The 23810-nt window shown below is 61.0% G+C and overlaps 2 protein-coding genes across 9 annotated transcripts in view; one reads left to right on the top strand and one right to left on the bottom strand.

Moving 5' to 3' along the window:
• Nucleotides 1-1329: 1329 nt before the first annotated feature.
• Nucleotides 1330-11419, bottom strand: IKBKG (inhibitor of nuclear factor kappa B kinase regulatory subunit gamma). 6 transcript variants are annotated; one of them, XM_006130061.5, is made up of 14 exons: nucleotides 11289-11419; nucleotides 10550-10743; nucleotides 7994-8352; nucleotides 7706-7795; nucleotides 6060-6127; nucleotides 5749-5811; nucleotides 5348-5459; nucleotides 4592-4710; nucleotides 4283-4435; nucleotides 4096-4192; nucleotides 3835-3984; nucleotides 2502-2644; nucleotides 2232-2293; nucleotides 1330-2112 (listed from the first exon to the last, which is right to left on the bottom strand). In XM_006130061.5, the coding sequence occupies exons 2-14, from the start codon at nucleotides 10731-10733 to the stop codon at nucleotides 1955-1957; spliced, it is 1758 nt and encodes a 585-aa protein (XP_006130123.2). In that variant the 5' UTR covers nucleotides 10734-10743; nucleotides 11289-11419; the 3' UTR covers nucleotides 1330-1954. The 6 variants fall into 6 exon arrangements, with proteins under 6 accessions (XP_006130123.2, XP_014432515.2, XP_025043988.2 ...); XM_014577029.4 differs by having other exon boundaries at nucleotides 4592-4707; XM_025188203.3 differs by having other exon boundaries at nucleotides 6060-6124.
• The window catches only part of G6PD (glucose-6-phosphate dehydrogenase), a 13405-nt gene continuing 996 nt past the window's right edge, over nucleotides 11402-23810 (top strand). The window contains exons 1-12 of one of the 3 annotated variants that reach the window (XM_075916580.2): nucleotides 11402-11423; nucleotides 14003-14142; nucleotides 16980-17017; nucleotides 17093-17201; nucleotides 18073-18290; nucleotides 18375-18533; nucleotides 18617-18742; nucleotides 18966-19059; nucleotides 20181-20367; nucleotides 21834-22069; nucleotides 22411-22487; nucleotides 23699-23791. In XM_075916580.2, coding sequence (XP_075772695.1) covers nucleotides 14023-14142; nucleotides 16980-17017; nucleotides 17093-17201; nucleotides 18073-18290; nucleotides 18375-18533; nucleotides 18617-18742; nucleotides 18966-19059; nucleotides 20181-20367; nucleotides 21834-22069; nucleotides 22411-22487; nucleotides 23699-23791 — 1457 coding nt within the window. In that variant the 5' untranslated portion in view covers nucleotides 11402-11423; nucleotides 14003-14022. Of the gene's footprint in view, nucleotides 11424-11829; nucleotides 11980-14002; nucleotides 14143-16979; nucleotides 17018-17092; nucleotides 17202-18072; nucleotides 18291-18374; nucleotides 18534-18616; nucleotides 18743-18965; nucleotides 19060-20180; nucleotides 20368-21833; nucleotides 22070-22410; nucleotides 22488-23698; nucleotides 23792-23810 lie in introns of those variants that run through there. The other 2 variants (XM_075916578.2, XM_075916579.2) reach the window with 2 other exon arrangements.

Here is a 23810-nt window from a genome sequence, read left to right as displayed (position 1 = left end):
CTATCTGTTGTGGGGTTGCTGGCATCCCTGAGCAGGAGTGCCTACCTGCTGCAGCATGGAGCTGGAGGACACACTAGGACTGCGTCTAGACTGGCATGATTTTGCACAAATACTTTTAATGGAAAAGTTTTTCCGTTAAAAGTATTTGCACAAGAGAGCATCTATACTGGCATTTTCTTTTGCGCAAAAGCATCCGTGCCAGTGTAGACGCTCTTGCGCAAGAAAGCTCTGCAGGCCATTTTAGCCATCAGGCTTTGTTATGCCTCAGTACACAATGAGAGAGAACACTGGCCGTAGGTTCCAGCCAGTTCCTCCCCCTGGCTCCATCTGCTCTTCTCTCCTCTTTCCCCTACCCATGCAATGACTGAAGGCAGCCTGCCCTTGCCCCTCTCAGACTAGTCACAACTCAGCTCGTTGTCTTGTTACCTTAGGAGCAACTGGCTTCCCCATGGCCCCTGAGGGCAGCCTCCTGTTGTTGGTGTGCAAAGGCTGATTTTAAACCAGAGCAGTGCAGGAAGGGCCCCAACAGCAATCAAGGCCACAAAGTGCAACTCCCCAGTACAGCTGGTAGTCCTGCTGCTACCTCAACAGAAGCGCCTTCAGTGGGGGGGCAGGGCAACCCAGCCCATGCCTGGTGGCCCTGCTGTTCACCCCACTAGGTGGTCAACAAATTCAGAGCGGGAAAACAACCCTCTCCTAGAATGTGAGAACCAGCTGCAGTGGGGATTAATCAATAGTGAAATTCACTTGGCACCTTCTCTCCCTGCCTTTTGTTACAGCTCTGCTGGTTGGGGAGGGTGAGGGGGGAGTCCTGTTCTCAGCTAGCAGAGGAAGGCAAACAGGCTCTGTGTGACAAGCTTGGAGTATAGAAAACACCAGGTACTTTCAGGGAGGGTTCTCCATAGTATGACACTAGCACAGGAATTCTGTCAAAGGCCAGATCCTAGAGCAGGGGTGGGGACCTTAAGGCCCAGACACAGCCTCCTAGGTTTCCCTCCCTAGCAATGGGGAGTTGCTGCTGATGGCTCCAGCCATCATGGCCCCATCACAGAGCTGGAACCCACACTGCAAGTCTGGGCACTCCTAGGCTCTAGTGTGCAAAGGGAATGTGGAGTGTCTTTCTCCTCAGTCGAGACACATAGCAGGGAGTTAATTTGGTTTTTTGCTTCTAATTTGTGTGTAGCCCCCAATTGATCTTTTTTCTGTGGGCCAGCAGACCGTGACCCAAAAAAGGTTCCCCACCCCTGCCCTAGAGAAATGGTTTTCGATTCATAGCTGCCTAGTGCCTCTCTTGCTCTAGCCAAACAAGGCATGAGCCACAAACATCCCTCCCTCCAGAGACAGGTTTAATAGGCTTGACATGAAGGCAGGAGTCTGCCTGGGAGCAGCAGTGACAGTAACATTCACTAACCTGTGCACAGTACAGAAGGGAAGCAGAGATACTGTGGCAGCCTGAAGCTGAGCAGGGGAGTCTGTTTGCTCAATCACACCCTGCAAGTGCTGCAGGAGGAACAGTAAGGTGCTTCCAAAGGAGCTGAGCAGTGAAACCTCCCCATCACATCATCTCCCCATAGGTGCTGGGAGAAAGAGCTTTTGGTTTGAAGTTATTTCCATTCTCTGCATGGGTGGAAGTTTAGTTCAGTGGCTTTCACAGTCCCTCCCTTCTGCCCCATACAAATGGTTCCAGCCCACCTGCCTCCTTCCTCCCCCCTTGGCTGTCAGGCTCTAGACTGGCAAATTTCTGAATTACAGCAGATCATGTACATTCAGTTTTAGGTAAGGCAAAGACAGTGGTGCAAAGCCTGCCCCTTCCCCCCACTACCCATAGACTGGCCCTTCCCACTGGCTCAAGGCAGCTATGACCCCATTTAGAGAGCAGCACATGCTGGAGGGGGGAAGCAGGCTAGGCTCTGCCCCTTCCCTCCCATGCCCAGGTGCCGCCACCTGCCAGGCATCACTTGATACAGTCCATCACATGGATCTGCAGCGTGTCCATATCCGGGGCCTGGTACTGGCACTTGGGGCAGCAGAAATCTGGCTGCTCCTCAGGGATGCTGCGCCTGCGCCCTGCTGCCGGCACGGGCTGGAAAGTCCCTGGAGCCATGTTGTAAGCTAAGGAGAGAGAGCAAGTTAGTGTCCCCTTGATCAGTACCCCCCCCCCCCCCAGGACTGTCCCAATAGCTCCTTCCCAACTCAGCACCCCCACTGGCCAGGGCCACAGCATGACTCACCAGGCTGTGGGACAGGCGGGCGCCCCTCCGAATGGCGGTTCCTCATCTCTTCCATCAGAGCCCTTCACCAAACAGCAAGAAGAGGAGTGGGGGTCAGCAGAACTTTCAGCAGCCCTTCTCCCTCCCCCGTAAGCATTGAGTAGAGCTCAAACCCTCAAGGCTGCAGGAATGGCTGGGGCTGGGCACCAGCAGCTCCCATGGAAACCCAAGGCCGAAGCAGCCACAAGGTTCCCAGGCCACAGGGCAGATGCAGCCTTGAGCTGTGCTCACCAGGTGGCTCCCTCCGTGTCTGCCTTCAGCTTGTCATAGTCCCGCCGCAGCTGTTCTAGCTGCTCCTGCAGAGCCTCTCGCTGCTCGTGCAGCTTCTCCCGGGCCTCACGCTCTGCCAGGAAATCCGCTTTGTAGATATCAGCCTGCCAGGGAGGTGCCAGTGACCTTCAGCGACCACATGTCCCCCTCCTTGCATTCCTGCACCCTGTCCCTTCCCCTTTGGCACTGGGCCTTCAATGACCACCTAGCTACTACCACCCCTCCCCACCCTAACTCCATGCACCTGCCCACACCTGGGTATCCAGCAACTACATGGCTACCTCCCCACCTAGGGATGTAGAATTGAATAATCCATAAGGCTACCTCCACCTTTAAAGTGTAGCAACAGCACCAGGGGGGTGCATCTAGACTGGCAAGATTTTGCGCAAAAGCATCTGCTTTTGCACAAAATCTTGTCAGCTGTCTAAACTGGCCGCGAGAATTTGCGCAAGAATGTAAGATTGTCAGTGTTCTTGCGCAAGAACTCTGACACTCCCACTCGGGGAAAAAGCCCTCTTGGGCAAGTGTTCTTGCGCAAGAGGGCCAGTGTAGACAGGGACAGGAATTTTTTTGCATAAGAAAGCCCCGATGGCGAAAATGGCCGCCGGAGCTTTCTTGCGCAAAACTGCGTCTATACTGGGCACAGATGCTTTTGCGCAAAAGCAAATCTTTTGCGCAAAGGCACTTGCCAATATAGACGCTCTTTTGTGCAAATACTTAACGGAAAAACATTTCCATTAAAAGTATTTCCGCAAAATCATGCCAGTCTAGATGCAGCCGGGCTGCTGCTACACTTCAAAGGCAAAAGCGCTGCAGGGAGCACAGGGCCCATCCTCCCTGCAACATTTCAAGGCAGCACTGCAGCTGATCCTGGGCTCCACACCTTGCTGTCTCTTTCTGATAGAAGCAGCAAGAAGGGGAAAGCAACTAGTTAATAAGGGTGTCAACTATCTGATAAGCATTTGCTCATTACCTTTAATGGGTTGGCCACCCCTGCAAAGAGCCACAATCGTTGGGGATATAGTGCACAGGCAGAGGGGAAAATGTTGAGCAAAAAACAAAAACAAAAAACCACCAGACACATTTGCCATTTTGCTTCGCCATGCCAGACAGGGAGCCCAAGGGGGCTGTTTTTAGGAGCGCAGGGGTGGCTTTGCAAGCCGCAATTTAAGGGGGGGAGCCGCATGTGGCTCATGAGCTGCGGGTTGGCCAGCCCTGGCTTATGGGATAGTCGACTAGTCGTTCACATCCCTACCCGCACCTAGGCCTTCAGCAACCATGCTGTTACCCCCACCTGAGCCTTCAGCACCGGGATGGTCTCCAGCAAGGTCTTGTGCTGCTCTGTCTCCTCCTTCAGCTTGTCAATCAGCTCCTGCTTGGCTACCAGTGCCTCCTCTGCCTGCTGCAGCTGCTGCAATAGCTCCTCCAGGTGAAGCTCCATGCCCTGAGTGGGAGCAGATCCTGCCCTGAGCTACAGGGCACTGGGGGGCAGAGAAGGACCCAGCTAGGTAGACCCCCCCCACCCCCCTTTCCCACACACCAGCCCTAAACCCACCTGGCTCCTCTTTTCCTGGTCGAGGCTAGATTTCATGTGGGAATCGTACTCCTGGAAGAGCTGGTGATAGGCAGCCTGCAGCTGGGCCAGCTTCCGCCTATGCAAGAACAGGGAGGTCAGCAGAGCAGCTTCATGCCCCGCCCCCCCAACACACACTCACAGGCACCCAGGTCCCCACCCCACTCACTTCTCCTCTGTGGCGCTCTGCCTCTCCACTCGCAGCGCTGCCTCTAGGTTCTGGGCCTGCATGCGCAACTGGTCTACCTGCACACTGTGCTGCTTGTGCAGCGCCTCAGCTTCCCCAGCCAGCCGGCGGCCCTGCTCTGCAGCAGCCTGGGCTCTGGCAAGAAATATTGGCATTAGCAGAAGAATCCAGCCCCTCACTGGCCAAGGCCTGCATCCTGCTCCCAGCCTCCTGGGACAGGTCAGGGGCTGCAGCCAAACTGCTATGCTGCCAGCCTCAGGTGAGGGGAGATTCACAGCTGTACACACTCACTTCCCCTCCAGATCCTTCTTCTCCAGTACACAGGCCTCCAGCCGGCTCTGACTCTCCTGCAGCTCCCCCAGTAGGGAAGTCACCTGGGCTTTCACCGAGGCCCTGTCCTCCGTCATCTGCTGCCATGAGGGAAAGAAGCCCACATGAGCCCTGGCTACACAGCCTGGGGAGCCCAGATCCAGAGAGATGCTGAGGCTGACAGAGCCCTCCTCCCACCCTCTTCCTGCTGTGGGAGCTCCCCCTTTCCCACTTCCTAACTCCCTGGAGGGAGCGGGAGGTGGATGTGTCCATCCGTGTGGCGACTGGGGGGATACCCTGCTGACGTTACAACCCACATGCCTGGTAGTGACTAATTGACTGGAGGTTGCAATCCCATGGCTAGGGGCAGAAGGGTTAGAAAGCGGATCCTGGCAAGGATTGAGGTGGGCAAGGGTGTCACATCTAGGGGTTGCTGGAGGGCTGGCTGCAGCTGACCCATTTCAAGGGGGAGCAGCCCTTCCAGTGGGAGCCCAAGCACTGCAAGGCAGCAAAGCCGAGGGCTGGGGTACTAGTGGGTCTCACCACAGGCGTCTCTGCCAAGCCGGGGCTGCTGCAAAGGATAATCTGGCTGGAGCACACTCAGCACCCATCCCTGCAGTCTGGAGAAGTCTCTCCTCCCTGGCATAAAGGCAATAGAGCAGCATGGCTGCCCCAGGGAAAGGGGGAGCCAGGGACCCTGCCAGGGCTGGGCTCGGTGGCCCCACAGGGAAATGTTACCTCCAGCTGTTTCCTCAGGGCCTGCACCTGCTGTTCTGCATCCTGTGCCCTGGCTGCCAGCGTGGCCACCTCATCCTGCACAGCTGCCAGCTTCTGCTTCAGCCCTGTGCTCCTGCCAGACAGCCCATTGAGTGGAGAGCAGACATGCTGCCCCCCTCTCGGGTATCCTGCACCCCTCTCCCAGCTGGCCCATGTCTTACCTGTGTCCAGCACCCCTCTGTCAGCCCCCACACAAATTGTCCCACCCCCTCTCACCAATCCAGCCCCACCCCCAGCCAAACTAGCCTGCACACAAGTGACCCACCTCCTTAAGTGCCAAGCACCTTTCTCCCCCCTGCCCCAAACCCCTGCACTGGCCCCTAATACACAAGCAGGTGCCAGCACTGGTCCAAGCGACTTACTCCTCCTCTGCCTCCTTCAGCCGCCTCTGCAACAGCTCGGCTGCCTCCCGACTGCTACTGGCTCTGAAAGGACAGGCAGGGTGGTGAGGAGTGCCCAGCAGCAGGAGGCTCTGCTCCCCTCCATTACCCTCCCTGCCAGCCTCATCGTACAGACATGCCCCCTGTGGTGCCATCTGCAGAACCTGCCCCATCTACTTCCCAGCAGGGGAAGGGCTGCCCAACCACATCAGGGCAAAGGGGAGCCAGGCCCCAGCAGTGAAAGAGCTTCCCAGTCTCACTATCATTCCCTCCAATACATAAGCTGCTCTTACCTGCTGTCCCCACTGCCCTGCAGGGTTTCCAGCTCCACAGGCCTCTCCAGCTGCACCCCATTCTCCTGCTAATGACACCGGTACCACTGAGCCATGACTCCTGCAATGGCAAACCCCATCCCAGGAACCAGCCCTGCCCTGCAAGCCAGTCCCTGGCTGAGCATGCCCCACTCCCCTCACCCACTCCCAGGAAACAGCCCCAGCCGAGCACACCAGCATCACCCTGCCCCAGGAACTGGCCCGTGGCTGAACACAGCCAGCCCCCAGCTGAGCATGCTCCCCCCTCACCTGCTCCCAGGAAATGGCCCCAGCTGAGTGCAACCAGCCCAATACCATGAAAAATCAAGCTGTCCCTGCCCTGCACAAGGCACCCCATGAAAGGTGTCCATCCCCCCTCCCAGGAACAGGGAGGGGGCCCTGCTGCCCCCTCCCCACTTGCCTCAAACATCCCTGATCCCCAAATGAGATTTTTCTGACCCTGCATCATACCTCAGTTTCCCCTTACCCCATCCTGCCGAAGCAATGCAAAGTAAGGGAAGCTGGCTCTTGGGCTGTTCAGGAGATAGGAAGCAGGGTGGAACCTGCTGATATTTAGCCCCCATCTCTGTGGGGAACCCAGGCCTGGAGGCAGCAAGCAGGGGATAAAGTGCCTGGCTCTCACCTGACACAGAATGGGGCAAGTCAGCCTCAAGTGGGGCCCACTTGGCTGGCAGCAAATTGTTCTGATTTCTCTGTGTGAGCCCAAAGACACTACATGCCGGGTTCAAGGTGCCTCTTGCCCCGACTCTTTTCTGCAAATGCTGCCTGGACTCCCTGCAAGTCCTGCCTGGGGGCATCACTCCCTGCATCCGCCTCTCTGACTAGGAGTCAGTGCTCATGGTGTGGCTCCAGCAGGCTGGAGCCCAAGGCTCAGCCCCAGATGCAGTGAGGCTGTGTGGCTGGCACGCTGAAGAGATCCTGCCAACTGGCAGAGGCATTAGAGAGCCCCTGGTGCTGGGGTTCACACTCCAGATATCCTCCTGGCGAGTGTCCAGTGAGTGCCAGCCTCACACTAGTCATGCCCAGCTTTGTGACGTGCATGCACAGGAGCAATCCGTGCCCATGCTGGGAAACGCTCTCAAGGCCTTGGTGTTAGAGGCAGTGTGTGTTGGGACGCCCTCAGGCAGTGTGTGTTGGGACGGTCTCCAGCCGCAGGAGTGGGTTGCACTTCTACATGTCCATACTAAGGAGCAGCCCGGAGGAGAGAAGCTATTGGGGCTTGCCCTAAGGCCAGGGGAGCTTAGTTGCGCTGGCTCCCCAGCGCTGGGAGAAGTGCGCTGTGAGATGCAGGGCAGCTAGGAACTGGAGTTCAGGCCCTAAAACACCGGCATTTCTCTTGAAGTCTCCATTCCCTGTGAGCCTGACACTGGCTGTCTCATGTGAGCTGTGCAAAGCAGGGCTGGTGGTCATTCCAGCAGACTCTCGGCCATGCAAACTGAGGAGAGGGCTGGTGCTGCCCATGGCTGTAGCTGGCAGGGAGCTGAGCTCTGGCTGGGGCAGACATGGTCCCCTCACACTAAGGGGAGTGAGAGGCCTGTGATTCTAGATACCACCACCAAGAGATGGGGGCATTGGGAAGAACATTCCCACACCCAGCAGGCCCTTACCTTGAGCCCCACGTTGATGGGCTGCACCTGCTGCTGGACTTGGCTGGCCTCCTGGTGTTGCTCCAGCTGCTGGGTCTCTTGACCAGGGGCCTGGGGATAGTGAAGGACAGATGCCACAAGGTGCTTCCCCCCTGCTGAGAAAGCCCCTCTGGGTCCCAGCCCCAGTCTTTCTCCTTTCACCAGCACAGTCTGAGGTGCAGCAAGCACAGCCAACTGGGGTTGGCTACTCTGTACCTCAGGTAATGGGAAGCTGGGGTCAGAGAGAGCCCCTGGCCAGATGTCTCTCACCATCGTGGGCTCTGCCAGCTCCTGGGTCAGAGTCGTCGTGTCCGCCTCCTCTGGCTCAGGGATCTCTTTCTGCATGTCTGAGAGCAGGTGTCCCAACCCTGAAGCCCTGCTGCCCCTTGGCGAGGTGGCAGGGAGCTCTCCTGATACCTTCTGGCTTCCCTTGAGCTGCTCCACCTCCTGGAGGGCCTGCTCCAGCTGGCGTTTCATCTCGGCCCGCTCAGCATTTAGCTTCTGCACCACATCCCGGGCCTCCCGGAACCGGAGCAACAGGAAGTCTTTCTCCTCACGCTGCACAGCCTGGAACCCCACGAACTCCTGGTAGCGCTGCCGCAGCATCTGGTTACTCTGTCGAATGGCCTCTGCCCCATGGACAGGCAGCACATCAGCCCAGGTGAGCTCCCTCCAGAGGGTGCTCATCCAGATTTGCTCCCCGCCTCCCTCTGGGAGCAAGGAGTAAGTTTGGTATGGGGCAGAGAAAGATCTGGGCAGGGCTAATCTGAAACGGCTCCTGAAAGCAGCAGCCCATTCCTCCTCCAGCTCTGCCCCCACAGCTCCCAGGGCACAGGACCCACAGCCAATAGGAGCTGGAGCTTGTGGTGGGGAGGTGTGTGGAGACCCACAGCAGGGCAAGCCCTTGAAAGCCAGAGGAAAAGGTCAAAGGGGCAGGATGCAGCCTAAAATTTGCCCATCCCTGTTCTAGACCATCCTTGCAGGCATTTGTCTGACATGCTCCACAACGTCTCTGGGCAATTGATTACAGTGCCACTCTGACCGTTTTCCCTCATGTCCAACCTAACCCTGCCGATCTGCAGTTTAAGCACATTGGTTCTTGTCCCAGACGCAGAGGCCAATTCTCCCCTCCTCCTTGCAACAGCCTGTCATGTCCCCTCTATCTCCTCTACAAAGTAAACAAGCCCAGGGTCAGCCTTCCCTCAACAGGCTGGATCCCGGCTGCTGCTCTGCACCATCTCCAATGTCGCCATATCTTTCCCGAAATGGGGTCTTTTTGACAAGACTCCTGGATGGCATTGCAAATACCCTGGCCCACAGCGCCCACTCAAGGGGCCAAGCCTCCCACACGAGTCTGGCTGGGCTGGATTCCCTGCAGGGAGCCATGAAGAGGGACTGTGGTGACTGGCACCTGCAGGCCCAGCCTCGGAGGCCAGAGGCCTCCCCTGCAATGGTGCTTGGGCCCAGTCCCAGGCAAAAGGCAACTTCCCAAGAAAGAGGTGCAGGCTAGGTCATAGACCGGACTCTGAACCTGTCAGCTGCCTCCCCCTGCCCCCCCCCCCCCCCCCGAGCATGACCAGCAGGGAGCAGCACCTACTTTCCCATACACACACACACAGGGAGCAGCCACAGCCCCTGCTCCTCCCCCCCCACACACACACGGAGCAGCCACAGCCCCCGCTCCTTCCCCCCCACACACACACGGAGCAGCCACAGCCCCCGCTCCCCCCCCCACACACAGCAGTTCCAGTGCCCACTTCCCACCACACACACACACCCACACACACACACACACACACACACTAGCTCCAGCGCCCACTCCCCGCCATAAAAACACAGGAAGCAGTTCCAGCACCCACCCTCATACACACACAGGGAGCAACCACAGTGCCCCACCTCCCTACACACAGCACAGCTCCAGCACCCACTCCCCCCCATACACACACAGAGGAGCTGCCCCACTCCCCCCCCAATGCGCACACAGGGAGCAACAGCAGCGCCTCACCCCATACAAACACAGAGAGCAACTGTAGCACCCCACCTCTCCCCATCCACACACACACACACACACACACGGAGCAACAGCAGCGCCTCACCCCATACAAACACAGAGAGCAACTGTAGCACCCCACCCCTCCCTATACACACACACACACACACACACACACACAGGGAGCAACTGCAGCACACCCACCCCCATACACACAAACACACAGGGTGCAGATAACAGCTGTAGCACAGCACTCCCCCTCCACAGGGAACAGGGGGGACGGATAACTCAGTGGTTTGAGCATTGGCCTGCTAAACCCACCGTTGTGAGTTCAATCCTTGAAGGGGCCATTTAGGGTTGGAATGTGGGAGGTGGCTCTAGGCTGATGCAGGGGGTTGGGGTGTGGGAGAGAGCACAGGCTCTGGGGCTGGGACCCAGGGGTTCAGAGAGCAGGAGGGGAATCAGGGCTGGGGTGGAGTGGGGCTCAGGGTAAAGATTTACAAGCAGCTCCCAGAAGCAGTGGCAAGTCCCTCCTGTGGCTCCTATGCTGAGGTGCTGGCAGGAGGTTTGCGCTGCACCCACAGCCCCCACTGACTGAGGATCCTGGCCAAAAGGAGCTGCAGGGTTGACGCTTGGGGTGGGCGCAGCATATGGAGCCTCCTGACTGCCTGGAGGTGCTTCCTGGGAGGCTGCCCGAGCCCCACTGGACCCACGACTGGGCAGTATGGCTTGGTCAGCCAAGCAACATGCTGCAGCCCAGGTCCAGGTTGCAGGGAACTGGGCCCCAGCCACCCCTTTCAGTGCTGTACCAGTCCAGGGTACTCATTCATCCTCACCTTTCAGATCCTGGTTTTCCAGCAGGAAGCGCTGCAGGGCCTCATGCCCGGCCAGCTCGGGGGGTAGTTGCCAAGCCGCCACCTTGCCAAGGGATGAGTCCTCACCAAGAGCACTGCAGTCACTGCCTGGGCACCCGCCTGGCTGCACCATCTCACAACTCCGCCGTTGCCGGGTCCCGTTCATCCAGTCTAGCCTGTGAAGAGACATGGCACTATGAGACCTGGGAAACGGAGGGTCCCTGGGCTGGGGAAGGGGGGGGACTGATGCCCTGTCACGAACTGGTGCATCTGAACTTCACCAGCTAAAGTGACCCTACTCAGTTTGGTCTTGAAGGGAACAGAAAAGTGACAAAGCAGAGGATTGTATTCCCCTTGTAAGAGTGCACGTGAGTTCTACCATCCTGTGGTAACCCTGTGTGTGTGTGCCTCAGTTTCCCTGGGCTCTGCACCAATCCCTGGATGGGGATTTCAGGGTGACAACCTCCCTCATGTACACACTGGCTGTGATCCTTCGTACCCCGAGCCGGCACGGGGAGGGCATGGCACCTTTAGCCTGGAAAGCAGGGCAAAGGCCGGAGGAGGAGCTAGGACCAGGCTGCTGCGTGGGTTCGGGGGTTGGGAGGGGGCGGGGCCCTGGCCTGGGCTGTCCTGGCTGATCCTGGTGCCGGTGCTCCCACCGGCTGAGCCCTACGCCTGGCGGGCGGGGGCGGGGGCGGGGGCGGGGCCGGAAATCCCCAACCTCGGCGACAGGAGAACTCGGACGCCTGGATCGCGGTTCGGATACTCGTCGCCCCCGGCTGCCACTTCCCTTTTCCGGGATCGCGGCCTTGTCTCCCCCGGAAGTGCTTCCCCGGGACCCGGAAGCGGAAGAGACGTTCGTAGCCTAGAATGGCGGGGATTGGCCTGGGCAGGGATGGGGAGCCGGGCGGGGATTGGCAGGGGCGGGGATAGGGAGCCGGCGGGGATTGGCCTGGGCAGGGATGGGGAGCCGGGCGGGGATTGGCAGGGGCGGGGATAGGGAGCCGGGCGGGGATTGGCCTGGGCAGGGATGGGGAGCCGGGCGGGGATAGGGAGCCGGCGGGGATTGGCAGGGGAGGGGCGGGGATGGGGAGCCGGCGGGGATTGGCAGGGGCGGGGAGGGGCGGGGATGGGGAGCCGGCGGGGATTGGCAGGGGCGGGGAGGGGCGGGGATGGGGAGCCGGCGGGGATTGGCAGGGGCGGGGAGGGGCGGGGATTGGCAGGGGCGGGGCGGGGATGGGGAGCCGGGCGGGGATTGGCAGGGGCGGGGCGGGGCGGGGATGGGGAGCCGGGCGGGGATTGGCAGGGGCGGGGCGGGGATGGGGAGCCGGGCGAGCGTTGGGCCGCCGGCGGAGCGCGATCCAGACGTGGGGAGCGGTGGGGGAGCGCGGAGCGGTGAGGGCCGGGCACGGGTAGGGGGCATGGTGTTGGGGGGCTGAGCTGGGCGGCCGGGCTCGGGTAGGGGGCATGGTGTTGGGGGGCTGAGCCGGGGGGCACTGGGGGGCCGGGCTCGGGTAGGGGGCATGGTGTTGGGGGGCTGAGCCGGGGGGCACTGGGGGGCCGGGCTCGGGTAGGGGGCACGGTGTTGGGGGGCTGTGCCGGGGGGCACTGGGGGGCTGGGCTCGGGTAGGGGGCACGGTGTTGGGCTGTGCCGGGGGACACTGGGGGGCCGGGCTCGGGTAGGGGGCACGGTGTTGGGGGGCTGTGCCGGAGGGCACTGGGGGGCCGGGCTCGGGTAGGGGGCACGGTGTTGGGGGGCTGAGCCGGGGGGCACTGGGGGGCCGGGCTCGTGTAGGGGGCACGGTGTTGGGGGGCTGAGCCGGGGGGCACTGGGGGGCTGGGCTCGGGTAGGGGGCACGGTGTTGGGGGGCTGAGCCGGGGGGCACTGGGGGGCCGGGCTCGGGTAGGGGGCACGGTGTTGGGGGGCTGAGCCGGGGGGCACTGGGGGGCCGGGCTCGGGTAGGGGGCACGGTGTTGGGGGGCTGTGCCGGGGGGCACTGGGGGGCCGGGCTCGGGTAGGGGGCACGGTGTTGGGGGGCTGTGCCGGGGGCACTGGGGGGCCGGGCTCGGGTAGGGGGCACGGTGTTGGGGGGCTGTGCCGGAGGGCACTGGGGGGCCGGGCTCGTGTAGGGGGCACGGTGTTGGACTGTGCCGGGGGACACTGGGGGGCCGGGCTCGGGTAGGGGGCACGGTGTTGGGGGGCTGTGCCGGGGAGCACTGGGGGGCCGGGCTCGGGTAGGGGGCACGGTGTTGGGGGGCTGAGCCGGGGGGCACTGGGGGGCCGGGATCGGGTAGGGGGCACGGTGTTGGGGGGCTGAGCCGGGGGGCACTGGGGGGCCGGGCTCGGGTTGGGGGCACGGTGTTGGGGGGCTGTGCCGGGGGGCACTGGGGGGCTGGGCTCGGGTAGGGGGCACGGTGTTGGGGGGCTGAGCTGGGGGGCCGGGCTCGGGTTGGGGGCACGGTGTTGGGGGGCTGTGCCGGGGGGCACTGGGGGGCTGGGCTCGGGTAGGGGGCACGGTGTTGGGGGGCTGTGCCGGGGGCACTGGGGGGGCCGGGCTCGGGTAGGGGGCACGGTGTTGGGGGGCTGTGCCGGGGGGAACTGGGGGGCCGGGCTCGGGTAGGGGGCACGGTGTTGGGGGGCTGTGCCGGGGGGCACTGGGGGGCCGGGCTCGGGTAGGGGGCATGGTGTTGGGGGGCTGTGCCGGGGGGAACTGGGGGGCCGGGCTCGGGTAGGGGGCATGGTGTTGGGGGTCTGAGCCGGGGGGCACTGGGGGTCTGAGCCGGGGGGCACTGGGGGGCCGGGCTCGAGTAGGGGGTATGGTGTTGGGGGGCTGTGCCGGGGGGCACTAGGGGGCCGGGCTCGGGTAGGGGGCACGGTGTTGGGGGGCTGTGCCGGGGGCACTGGGGGGCCGGGCTCGGGTAGGGGGCACGGTGTTGGGGGGCTGAGCTGGGGGACCGGGCTCGGGTAGGGGACATGGTGTTGGGGGGCTGAGCTGGGGGGCCGGGCTCGGGTAGGGGGCATGGTGTTGGGGGGCCGGGCTCGGGTAGGGGGCATGGTGTTGGGGGGCTGTGCTGGGCGGTTGGGGGACCCCGGGGGGCTGTGCTGGGGGCATTGGGGGGCTGTCCTGGGGGAGGGGCCCCTGGGGGGAAAAAGCCAGACTGCTCAGGGCCTCATGGGACCCAGAAGTGACAAACCTCCAACCCCCTGGTCCCACCCGGGGCTTCTCTTCACCCCCACCTGCTGCCGCCCCATTTTCCCCCATCCTCGCTCAGGGCCACTCTTCCCCCACAATCCCATTTCCCTTCCCCCACCATGGGGCTCTGCCCTGCTGTTGGCCAAGCAGAGACTTGTCCCTGGCTGCCTGGGGCTGGGGAGGGAGCCCAGCCTGGGTCAGCCCTCTGAGGCAGGCGGTTCACATGGTCTCTCTGCTCTAGGGAGCAGCCGTGCCAGCACCATGGCCTTTCCACAGGAGCTGAGTCGCTCACAGGTGTGCGGGATGATGCGGGAAGAGCTGTGCCAGGACCAGGACTTCTTGCGGTCTGACACCCACATCTTCATCATCCTCGGGGCCTCGGTGAGTCCCCAGTCAGCCAGGCCATGCCCCATGTGGGGTGCCTGAGCTGGGCCGTTCCTCTTGCACCCTGCTTTGTGGACAGGCAATGCTGTGGGGGAACAGGGAGTTCCCTGCAGGACCCTGCACTTGGTGAGGGGATGGCTAAACTAATCTTCCCCACAGCTCTGCTCAGCTGCCAGATTCCCCTGAGCTCCTGCCTCCCGTGGGCTCTGCGGCTCATGCCTCCAGGGCGAGGCAGGAGTTGTACCAGGGGCGATACTGAGCACTGGGAGCTGCAGCCGAGCCATCCCAGCTACCATGACTGGGCAGAGTGACTTAACTTCCTGCCTGGTGTTGTGTAACCTGGGCGGGCAGCACTTGCCTCCAGTGGGGGCGGGGGGCCACTAATCCCTGATGGGTTGAGCTATGTGCCCTGTCATGGGGCCACCCAAGGCCTGGGATGGTGCTGGTGCTTGCCATGGGATGGAGTGAGGTCAAGCCCTGGCTTGGCCAACCCTTCGTTTATATTCCGTGAGCAGTAGTGAGATTTCAGCAAGCAGAGGTGTGTGATTGACACCGTCTTGTTGCTCCCAAATCCACCCACTACTCTGAATTTGCCCTGACACCCCAGAAGCCTCCCAAACTGCCTCTCACCATAGTCATCCCTTAGGCCCTGGAAACCACCCCGGTGCCCCTCAAACTCACAGAAACTGCCTCAGTTCCCTCCCCAGAACTTCAGCATAACCCTTTTCTACCCTGCTTCCGGTTGCCTGCCTGCTCTGAGGGGTCGCAACATGTCCCTCCCGTTGTGGGATCTGTTGCATTTGGACAAAGGGAAGTGCTGGGCACTGCTGAGCAGCTGTGCCCATGGGGAACCACAAGATAAGCAACGTGGGGGTGGTCAGAGGAGACCACGGCTGCTGGAGCCACTCCCATGCTGGGGGTGGCTGGGCAGTGTCCTTGTGGTGGGGGTGGCATGTGGAAGCCCCCTGCTCACCCTAGCTCCCTGTAGCTGAGGAGAGTAATACACACAAACACACCTTTGCTAGCTTCGCTCACCCACCCTGAGACATCTACTTCAATGTGCTTGTGTCTCAGGCCAAAGACTCCCCCACTTGGCCCCGGGTTCCCCAGGCAGGCGGCCAGCAGAGTAGGCAGCAAGAGGCGGAGAAGCCCTGATTTTGCTTGAGTTGCTGCCGCTGTCTGCACGCCCCACAGGTGCATTACTGCTGGTCTCAATTTCTGGGGCTTTGGTTCCCACTCTCTCCACCTTTCTCCACAGCACAGGAACCCATCTCCCCTTGACATGCTGGTCTGATGCAGCCTTCTGAGGCTTTCTGTGCATTTTCCTCCAGCCTGGGAGTAACTTTTCTGGCTCCTTTCTCCTCTCCATCCTTTCCACTTTTCTCCCAGCCTTTATGAAAGGCAGCTACCCAAGTTGGGTGCAATTCCCCATCTCTCATGATGTTTGGTTGGGTGGCACAGCTCCCTCCCTGTTCTGCTCCTGGCTGCCCTGGTGATACACCCCACAAGCCTCTTTGGCCCCATCCCAGGTCTAGGATGCCACTAAGTCCCCTAGAGCCTTCTTAGAGTCCCCGGCTCTCTGGAGCACAGCCCCAGGCAGTTGGTGTTCCTTGCTCCTAGCAGTCCCCCACACATCTCCTGGCAGGGCCAGACACCCCAGGCACTCCCCCAACCCTGCCTGCAACAGAGAGTGGGGAAACTGAGGCACAGTTTCAGTGGCTAGGCTCAGGTCACACAGGGCGACTGACCCCAGAAGCCAGCTCCCTGTTTAAATATAGGGGTTGTCCCAGCTCCACGTGACTTGGGTTCACCTCAAGTTGGCAGAGCTGAGGCAGAGAATCCTGGGTAGGCACTGGGCCCTGTGAGCTGTGATGGGAGCTGCTGCGGTCTCTCTGCAGGCCTGTCAGGGACAGCACAGGCTGGATGCCTGGCACCTGCTCCCCCTCCCCCAGCAGAGGGAGGGAGGAAGGAGAAAGCCGCTTATCAGCGTTTGTGATAGATAAGGAGCTTCCTGGGCTTAGGCAGAAGGCCAGTGGCCTGGACCTGGCTGTGGGAGGCAGGGCAAAGAGCTGAGGAGAAGATGGCGTATCCCTTTGGGCCAGGGAGTGGCAAACACAAATGTCCCTGTATCTGTGGGCATGGCTCATTTTCCCTGCTCAGCCATTCCCTGGCCTGCAGCAGACTGTGTGGTGTGTCCCCAGGCTGGTATGGGCTTGTTGGGCAGTTCCCCCCCCTTACCATGCAGCGTGGGGCTGGCACATCCCTGTAGTGTGTGTCGTATCCCTGGGCTGGTTTGAGCTCGCTGGGGATTCCCCCCCCCTTGCTGTGAGGGGGTGGCGGTATCCCTGGTGTATCCCTTGGCCTGCTTCTTGCACTAGGACCCGCCTTGCTGTGGGAGCTGAGCCTCTGTGACTCAGCAAATCCCTAAGGCTTGCAAAATGATCAGCTGATCTGTACACACACCCTGGCAGAGCAAACTGCATGTGTGCCCAGGCTGAGGGGTGGCATGTGGAGTCTGGCACAGGACCTGCAAGTGCACCTGCCAGTCCCTGGCTTAGCTGCTCCCCCACAAAGGCCCAGCACTGCAGAGCAAAGACATAGGAGGGCAGGGAATAGACATGGGGGGGAGAGACTTTATCCTGGGTGGGGAATGGGACCCAGGGCCTGCCCCTTGCTGGGGGCTGGCTCCCATCTGGCCCCAGAGCAGTGACGGTCTGGCTCAGGAGGGTGGGGAATGGGGCCTGTTGCCCATCCCACCCCAGGGCAAGTAATGGGGCCCAGGGGCTGCCCCTCTTGTCTGTTTGCTGCTGTGATGTGCCCTTTGTCTGTTCCAGGGCGACTTGGCCAAGAAGAAGATCTACCCAACCATCTGGTAGGTCCCTGCCAGACCGGGCTGTGGGGAACTCGGGGCCCTGACCTCAGCTCACCCAGCCAAATTCTCTTTCAGGTGGCTGTTCCGGGATGGGCTGCTCCCCGATGACACCTATGTGGTGGGCTACGCCCGGTCCCAGCTCACCGTGGAGGACATCCGCAGGCAAAGCCAGCCCTACTTCAAGGTGTCCCTTCGGCCCACCCAGTGCCCCTCTCTGAGCGGGGGAGGAACCGGGGCCCTGGGCCAGAGTTCCTTGGGTCTTGAGTACCTGTCTGGGCGGGGGGAGGATCTGTGGCTGGGTGACTTCCCTCCCCCACACCTCAGATGACTGGGGTAGCATGTCCTCCCTTCCCCCACACACGCACCTTGGCTGACTTAGGGATGTTAAATATCAGTTAATTGAACAGTCAAATAACCTCATGAATTCTGATCATTAGTCGACTAGTCTAGTCCCTGGGAACGGGGCCAGCAGCCTGTGCACTCCTGCCTCGCTCCCAAGAAGACCCCTGCCAGGTGGGAACTGGTCCGTGAGGGGAGCCAGTGTAAGAACCAGCTCCCCTCACGGACTGGATGTCTGATGCCCTGTGCCATTGCCTCTGATAAAGAGGCAGCAGCCCCTTTCTAGGGAATGATCCGAGCTCCCAGACCCAGCACAAACTGGAACTGAGCTGGGCTGCCTTCCCGCCTGGCTCCTAATACACTTTAAATGCAGAGCTGCAGTAAGAGTAGGTCCCGGATCCAGCACAAGCCAGCATCAGCTAAAAAACGTACTGGCAAGTGTGTGGGGGAGGAATGTGTGTGGTCTATAGCATTAACCTATAAGCTTTTGCTTATTTCTTCTCTCACTGAGAGGGGTTATGCCACATCTGGGCTGACAGGGGGGTGGCGCATCCCCATTCTTTCTCCCCACGTCTTGACTGACCGGGGGTGGCATGTCCCCACCACTGACCCAGGAGGTCACATCCCTCTTCTCCCCCCCCCCCCACCTAGGCTGATCGGGGGGGGGGGGTGTCCCCTCCCCCATGCCTGGGCTGACAGCATGTCCCCTTGGGCAGGTGGAGCCGGATGAACAGGCCAAGCTGCAGGAGTTCTTTTCCCGGAACAGCTATGTGTCGGGGACATACGACAGCAGCACCTCCTTCCAGCAACTGAACACCCACCTGGCCGGGCTGCACAACGGGGAGAAGGCCAACCGGCTCTTCTACCTGGCACTGCCCCCCAGTGTGTACGAGGATGTCACCCTCAACATTCGGGAGTGCTGCATGGGCTGCGGGTGAGAGCACCTAGTCCCCAGGGGTGGGGTGGGGGGTCCCCTCTAGCTGCAGCCACCTTTGACACCCCCTGCCTCTCCCGCCAGGGGCTGGAATCGCATCATTGTGGAGAAACCATTTGGGAAGGATCTAGAGAGCTCCAACAAACTGTCCAATCACATCGCTTCACTCTTCCGGGAGGACCAGATCTACCGCATTGACCACTACCTGGGCAAGGAGATGGTGCAGAACCTCATGGTGCTAAGGTGGGGCTCCAGGGCTGCCTGTTGGGGGGAGATCCCACCAGCGCGGTAATGCCCACCTCAGCCACACGCTGTCTCCCCGGCAGGTTCGGGAACCGCATCTTCGGCCCCGTGTGGAACCGGGACAACGTGGCCTGCGTCGTGCTGACCTTCAAGGAGCCCTTCGGCACAGAGGGGCGGGGTGGCTACTTCAACGAGTTTGGGATCATCCGGTGAGCAGGGCGGGCTGGGGAGAGGAATGGGATTCTCGGCCCTGGTGTGTAGCTGAATGACTTCCCCCCCCCATCTGAAGTGAAGGTGCTGAAGTGCATCTCCCAGCTACAGCTGGACAGTGTGGTGATAGGCGAACATGTCCACTAGTTCCTGGGCAGTGGGGGTGGATGGAGCTGTGCTGGGGCTGGGAGCCCTATGCTCACCCCTCTCCCCTCCTGGCAGTGATGTGATGCAGAACCACCTACTGCAGATGCTGTGCCTGGTTGCCATGGAGAAACCAGCCTCCACCCACTCGGACGACGTGCGGGATGAGAAGGTGGGTTACAGCGTGAAGACCAAGCACTGCAGGACCCTGCTCCAGGTGCAGGGACCCTGGGGAGTCTTGCCAACACCCTCCGCCCAGTGCTGGGCTCCACCACTCCCATCTGACTGGAGTGAATCCAAGTGCCTTCTTGTAGCCCAGAGCCAACACAGGCTGGGCTGGGCTGGGCTGGCCACTGTGGTGCCCTGGCCCTGGCACCCTCAGAATCCTTTCACCCCTCCTTGCCCTGGGCTTCCCCTCCCTCTGTGCATGCCAGCCTGCCTGGCCATGGCCCTGGCTCCGAGCCGAGCCATGCCCCGCCCCGCCCCGCCCCCACCGCTTTACCTGGCCATGGCTGGGGCTCTGAGCCATTCCCTGCCCCGCCCCCACTGCTCTGCCTGGCCGTGGCTGGGGCTTTGGGCCTCTCCCTCCCTCCCCCGCACACGCACACGCACATGCACATGCAGATATACACCCCCTCGCTCTACCTGGCCATGGCTGGGGCTCTGAGCCGAGCCATTCCCTGCCCCGCCCCTGCCCCTCTGCCTGGCTGTGGCTCCAAGCCATGCCCCACCCCGCCCCTGCCCCTCTGCCTGGCCGTGGCTCCGAGCCACGCCCTACCCCGCGCCCACTGCTCTGCCTGGCCGTGGCTGGGGCTTTGAGCCCCTCCCCCCCCCCCCCCCCACCCGCTCTGCCTGGCCATGGCTGGGGCTTTGGGCCACTTCTCCCTGCGCATGCCCACCCACCCACACCCCACTCTGCCTGGCTGTGGCTCCAAGCCATGCCCCACCCTGCCCCCACCGCTCTGCCTTGCCGTGGCTCCAAGCCACGCCCTGCCCTGCACCCACTGCTCTGCCTGGCAGTGGCTGGGGCTTTGGGCCACTCCCCTTCTCTCTCCCCCGCACATGCACATATACACCCCCCCACCACTTTACCTGGCCATGGCTGTGGCTCCAAGCCATGCCCCACCCCGCCCTCGCCCCTCTGCCTGGCTGTGGCTCCGAGCCATGCACTGCCCCTGCCACTCTGCCTGGTCATGGCTGGGACTTTGGGCCACTTCTCCCTGCGCATGCCCACCCACCCACACCCCACTCTGCCTGGCCATGGCTGGGGCTTTGAACTGTGCTCCCCCACAGGTGAAGGTGCTGAAGTGCATCTCCCAGCTGCAGCTGGACAGTGTGGTGCTGGGCCAGTACGTGGGGAACCCTGACGGTGTGGGCGAGGCCCAGAAGAGCTACCTGGACGACCCCACTGTACCACCTGGCTCCAGCACGCCCACCTTCGCCACTGCCGTGCTCTATGTGGACAACGAGAGATGGGATGGTGAGCTACTGCATGGGCGGGAATGATGTACCTGGGGTGGGTGCTGTGGGGGAGGTTAGTGAGCTAGCACTGGGGGGAGGGGGTGGAGCACCTGGGGAGAGCACTGTCTGTAACCCCCTGCCCTTCCCCTTTGTGTGTGTGCTGTGGGGGTGGGGCCCTAGCACTGTTTCTGTCCCTCTGCCACCCTTCCTTCCTTGTTACCTGCACAAAATGTTCTCAGTCATACACCCAAGGGGCACCCACCTCACCAACTCCCAGGGCTCAGGCGTAACCTCACACTGTGTGGAGGGGGGGTCCGTTCCCAGTGACGGTGCCTTACACAGAAATCTCCCACTCACCCTCTAGTTATTGGCTGCCCACACCCAGCATCCCAGGCTCCCTGTTTCCCGGAAGGCGAATGAATTGTCCTGCTGGCCAGTTAGGATCAGGTCCCTTGGGAAAGATTCCTGTGGTTGCCCGGTGTCATCAGCACAGGGATGAGGTCGGGCAGCTCTGATCCTGGGGCTGAGTCTTGGAGTTGGTTCCCCAAGTACTTCCCCAGTTTATAGAGTGACAAGTGAATCCTGCCTAGCTCAACCTTAGTAGGTATGTTAAAACGTTTACCTTAAGAAATTCCCAGTGGTTCCACGTTTACACTGGGGGGAGGCCGGAGCAGCACGGTGGGGGACAGGTGGGAGTTTGGGCTCCTGGGGAGCCAGCTTTGAGCCCCCCTCCCTTCAGCATCACGGTGGGAGAGGCCCCGCCTGTAACCGTGAAATTAACCGACGAGTCCAGGTTCATCAGTTAACTGTTTACACTGTCACTTCCCTAGACCTTAACCAGTTATTTACTAAAATGTGACTCACCAGCCCTAACATATGGCCAGGGTTTGACGAACCGCAGCGAAAGCCGCTCGCCAGCCCCGCACTGCGCATGCGCAAGAGCTGCAGTGTGCACGCGCGCCGGTAAATGGGGTGCCTGGCCGAAATCTACTCACCACAGGCGAGTAGATTCAGTAGATTGTCGAGCCTTGCATATGGCAACCAAATTCCCAGCCCAATCCTGGTTGGCACCTGGCCAGGTGAATGACACAGCAGAGAGGACCCGTTGCAAAGCAGAGCACGATGGGACGGAGCCATGGGGAAGTGGGAACTGTTCATAGAATGAGATTTCACAAGCCCACCTGTCGAGAAGCAGTTTCTTGCCAGGTGAGATGCTGTCCCACTCAGGTTTCTTTACCCGTCTGGAGACCTGTTTTGTTCTCTGGGGCTAGTGGGCACCAGTAGGACAGGGCCCCTTCCGAACAGCCTATGATGTCATGATTGCAATACTGTTTAGCTGGAGTGAGTGGATGTGCCTCGCTGCTGCTCTTCCAGTCTGGCTGCAGAAAAAGGCCTTCTCCTTACGCTCCCCGGGCGGGGGGCTGGGGGGGCTCTGTGGAGGGGTAGGTCTGGGCTGTGGTGAGGCTAGCACTGTGTCTCTGCAAGGCGTCCCGTTCGTGCTGCGGTGCGGGAAGGCCCTGAATGAGCGCAAGGCTGAGGTGCGGCTACAGTTCCGGGATGTGCCAGGCGACATCTTCCAGCGGCAGTGCAAGCGCAACGAGCTGGTGATCCGGGTGCAGCCTAACGAGGCCGTCTACACCAAGATGATGACCAAGAAACCCGGCATGTTCTTCGACCCTGAGGAATCTGAGCTGGACCTGACCTATGGCAATCGCTATAAGGTGCCAGACCAGGGATCCCCACTGTGCCCCTTCCCTGCTGGCCCTGGGTCCCCCCCACAGCTTCCTCTGCCCTTACCCTTTCCTCCACCCTAAGGTGGACCTGACCTACAGCAATTGCTACAAGGTGCTGGCCCTGGGCCCCCATACCTCCACTCTGCCCCCTTCCCTGCTGGCCCTGGGGTCCTCCACAGCCCCACACTGCCTCCACCCTAAGAAGTGAGAGCTGGGCCTGACCTACAGCTGCCAAGCCAGCCCCCTTATGCCCCATCCCAGCCACTTCTTCTCAATACACCCTCCCTGGCCCCCACCCCAGGTCACACCTCCCTCTCCCATCTCTCCAGGATGTGAAGCTGCCAGATGCCTACGAGCGACTCATCCTGGACGTCTTCTGTGGCAACCAGATGCACTTTGTGCGCAGGTAGGTCCTGGGCTGTCCAGCCCCGAGCCCCCTCCCTGCAGACCCTGAACTACGCTAGTGTGACATTACGGGTTTCTGGGGGCACCGCTGAGAGGGTCCAGTCAAGGCAAATTGCTTAGCAACAGGGCTACTTTCAGCCCAAGCCTGGGATCTTCCACTCTTAAGGCACCAAACCAGCCACACTCAGCATGTCTGTTGCCATGCTGGCCAGCAAGGAGTCTCACAAGCAAACCCCCCAGCTTTCCCTCTGCCACAACCAGCACCACTTCTTACACAGCTGAGAGGTTATATGAAAACCAATCTCACCAAAGCTGAACAGGTTCCCCAGTCCCAAAGGACCAGCCAGTCCCGGGTCTGTTTATTCCAAAGAGCTTGCAGTGCCAATCCTTTTGTAGAATAGAAAATCTTTAGGTTTATTGATACAGGGAAAGAAAGAAAGAAAGAAAAGGTTGAGAATAAAATTGTCAAAGGGATCAGACCCCACACGCTGATTGTACAGCTCTTGGTGCAGACTCGTAGCAGAGATGGAACAATCTGGGGCCTATTGGCTGCTCGGCTGGGTCATCGGTCTTCCAGGCTGAGTTCTTAGCAGAGCCCCCAGGGCCTCGTTCTCCCCCAGCCCGCCTGGAGGGAGAGGCTCCTGTTGCTCTGGCTGGGAAATGTGCCTCCCCAGATAGTTTGGCCCGGGGGCAGGTCCCCTCCAGCCCTGGCTCAGCCTTAGCAGCCCTGGCCCCCACATTGGACCGAACGCTCCCGGCCAAGTGCCTCCCGTGTGGGGTTGGCCCCATGTGCAGGGCAGTGTCAGGGACGTGCTGCTGGTCACCTGACTGGCCACCTAGTCTCACTGGGCCTGGAAAGAGCAAACGTGTGAAATACCAGCCTGCGCGTAACTGCAAGTACAGACCTGACAGGCCGGTGAGCAGCAGCCACAGAACCAGCGAATCCGCTTCTGACAGACCCCTCACGTGGCCACTTGGCCCAAGTTTTGGGGCAAACATAGAGCAGTGGTTGCAACAATGACTTGTGTGTGCAGCTCAGAACCCAGGAGCATCACACCCTGTCCCCGGATCCAGGCAGGAGGGGCAGCATGCAGGGAGTTCTGGTGCCTCTGGGAGAGCAGCTGGGGCTGGGGGCCAGGACTGGTCCTGCCTTTAGTGTGAGGCGTCCTGTTCCAGCCTGCTGTACTGATACTGACCCTGCTCCCTCCCCAGTGACGAACTACGTGAGGCCTGGCGCATTTTCACTCCCCTGTTGCACAAGATCGAGTCAGAACGGATCCAGCCCATCCCCTACTGCTATGGCAGGTGAGGCTCTAGGCTGGGC

This window comes from Pelodiscus sinensis, chromosome 18 (genome assembly GCF_052426305.1).
Source record: "Pelodiscus sinensis isolate ZL-2025 chromosome 18, ASM5242630v1, whole genome shotgun sequence".
Lineage (NCBI taxonomy): Eukaryota > Metazoa > Chordata > Testudines > Trionychidae > Pelodiscus > Pelodiscus sinensis.
This window is presented reverse-complemented; position numbering and strand designations above follow the sequence as displayed.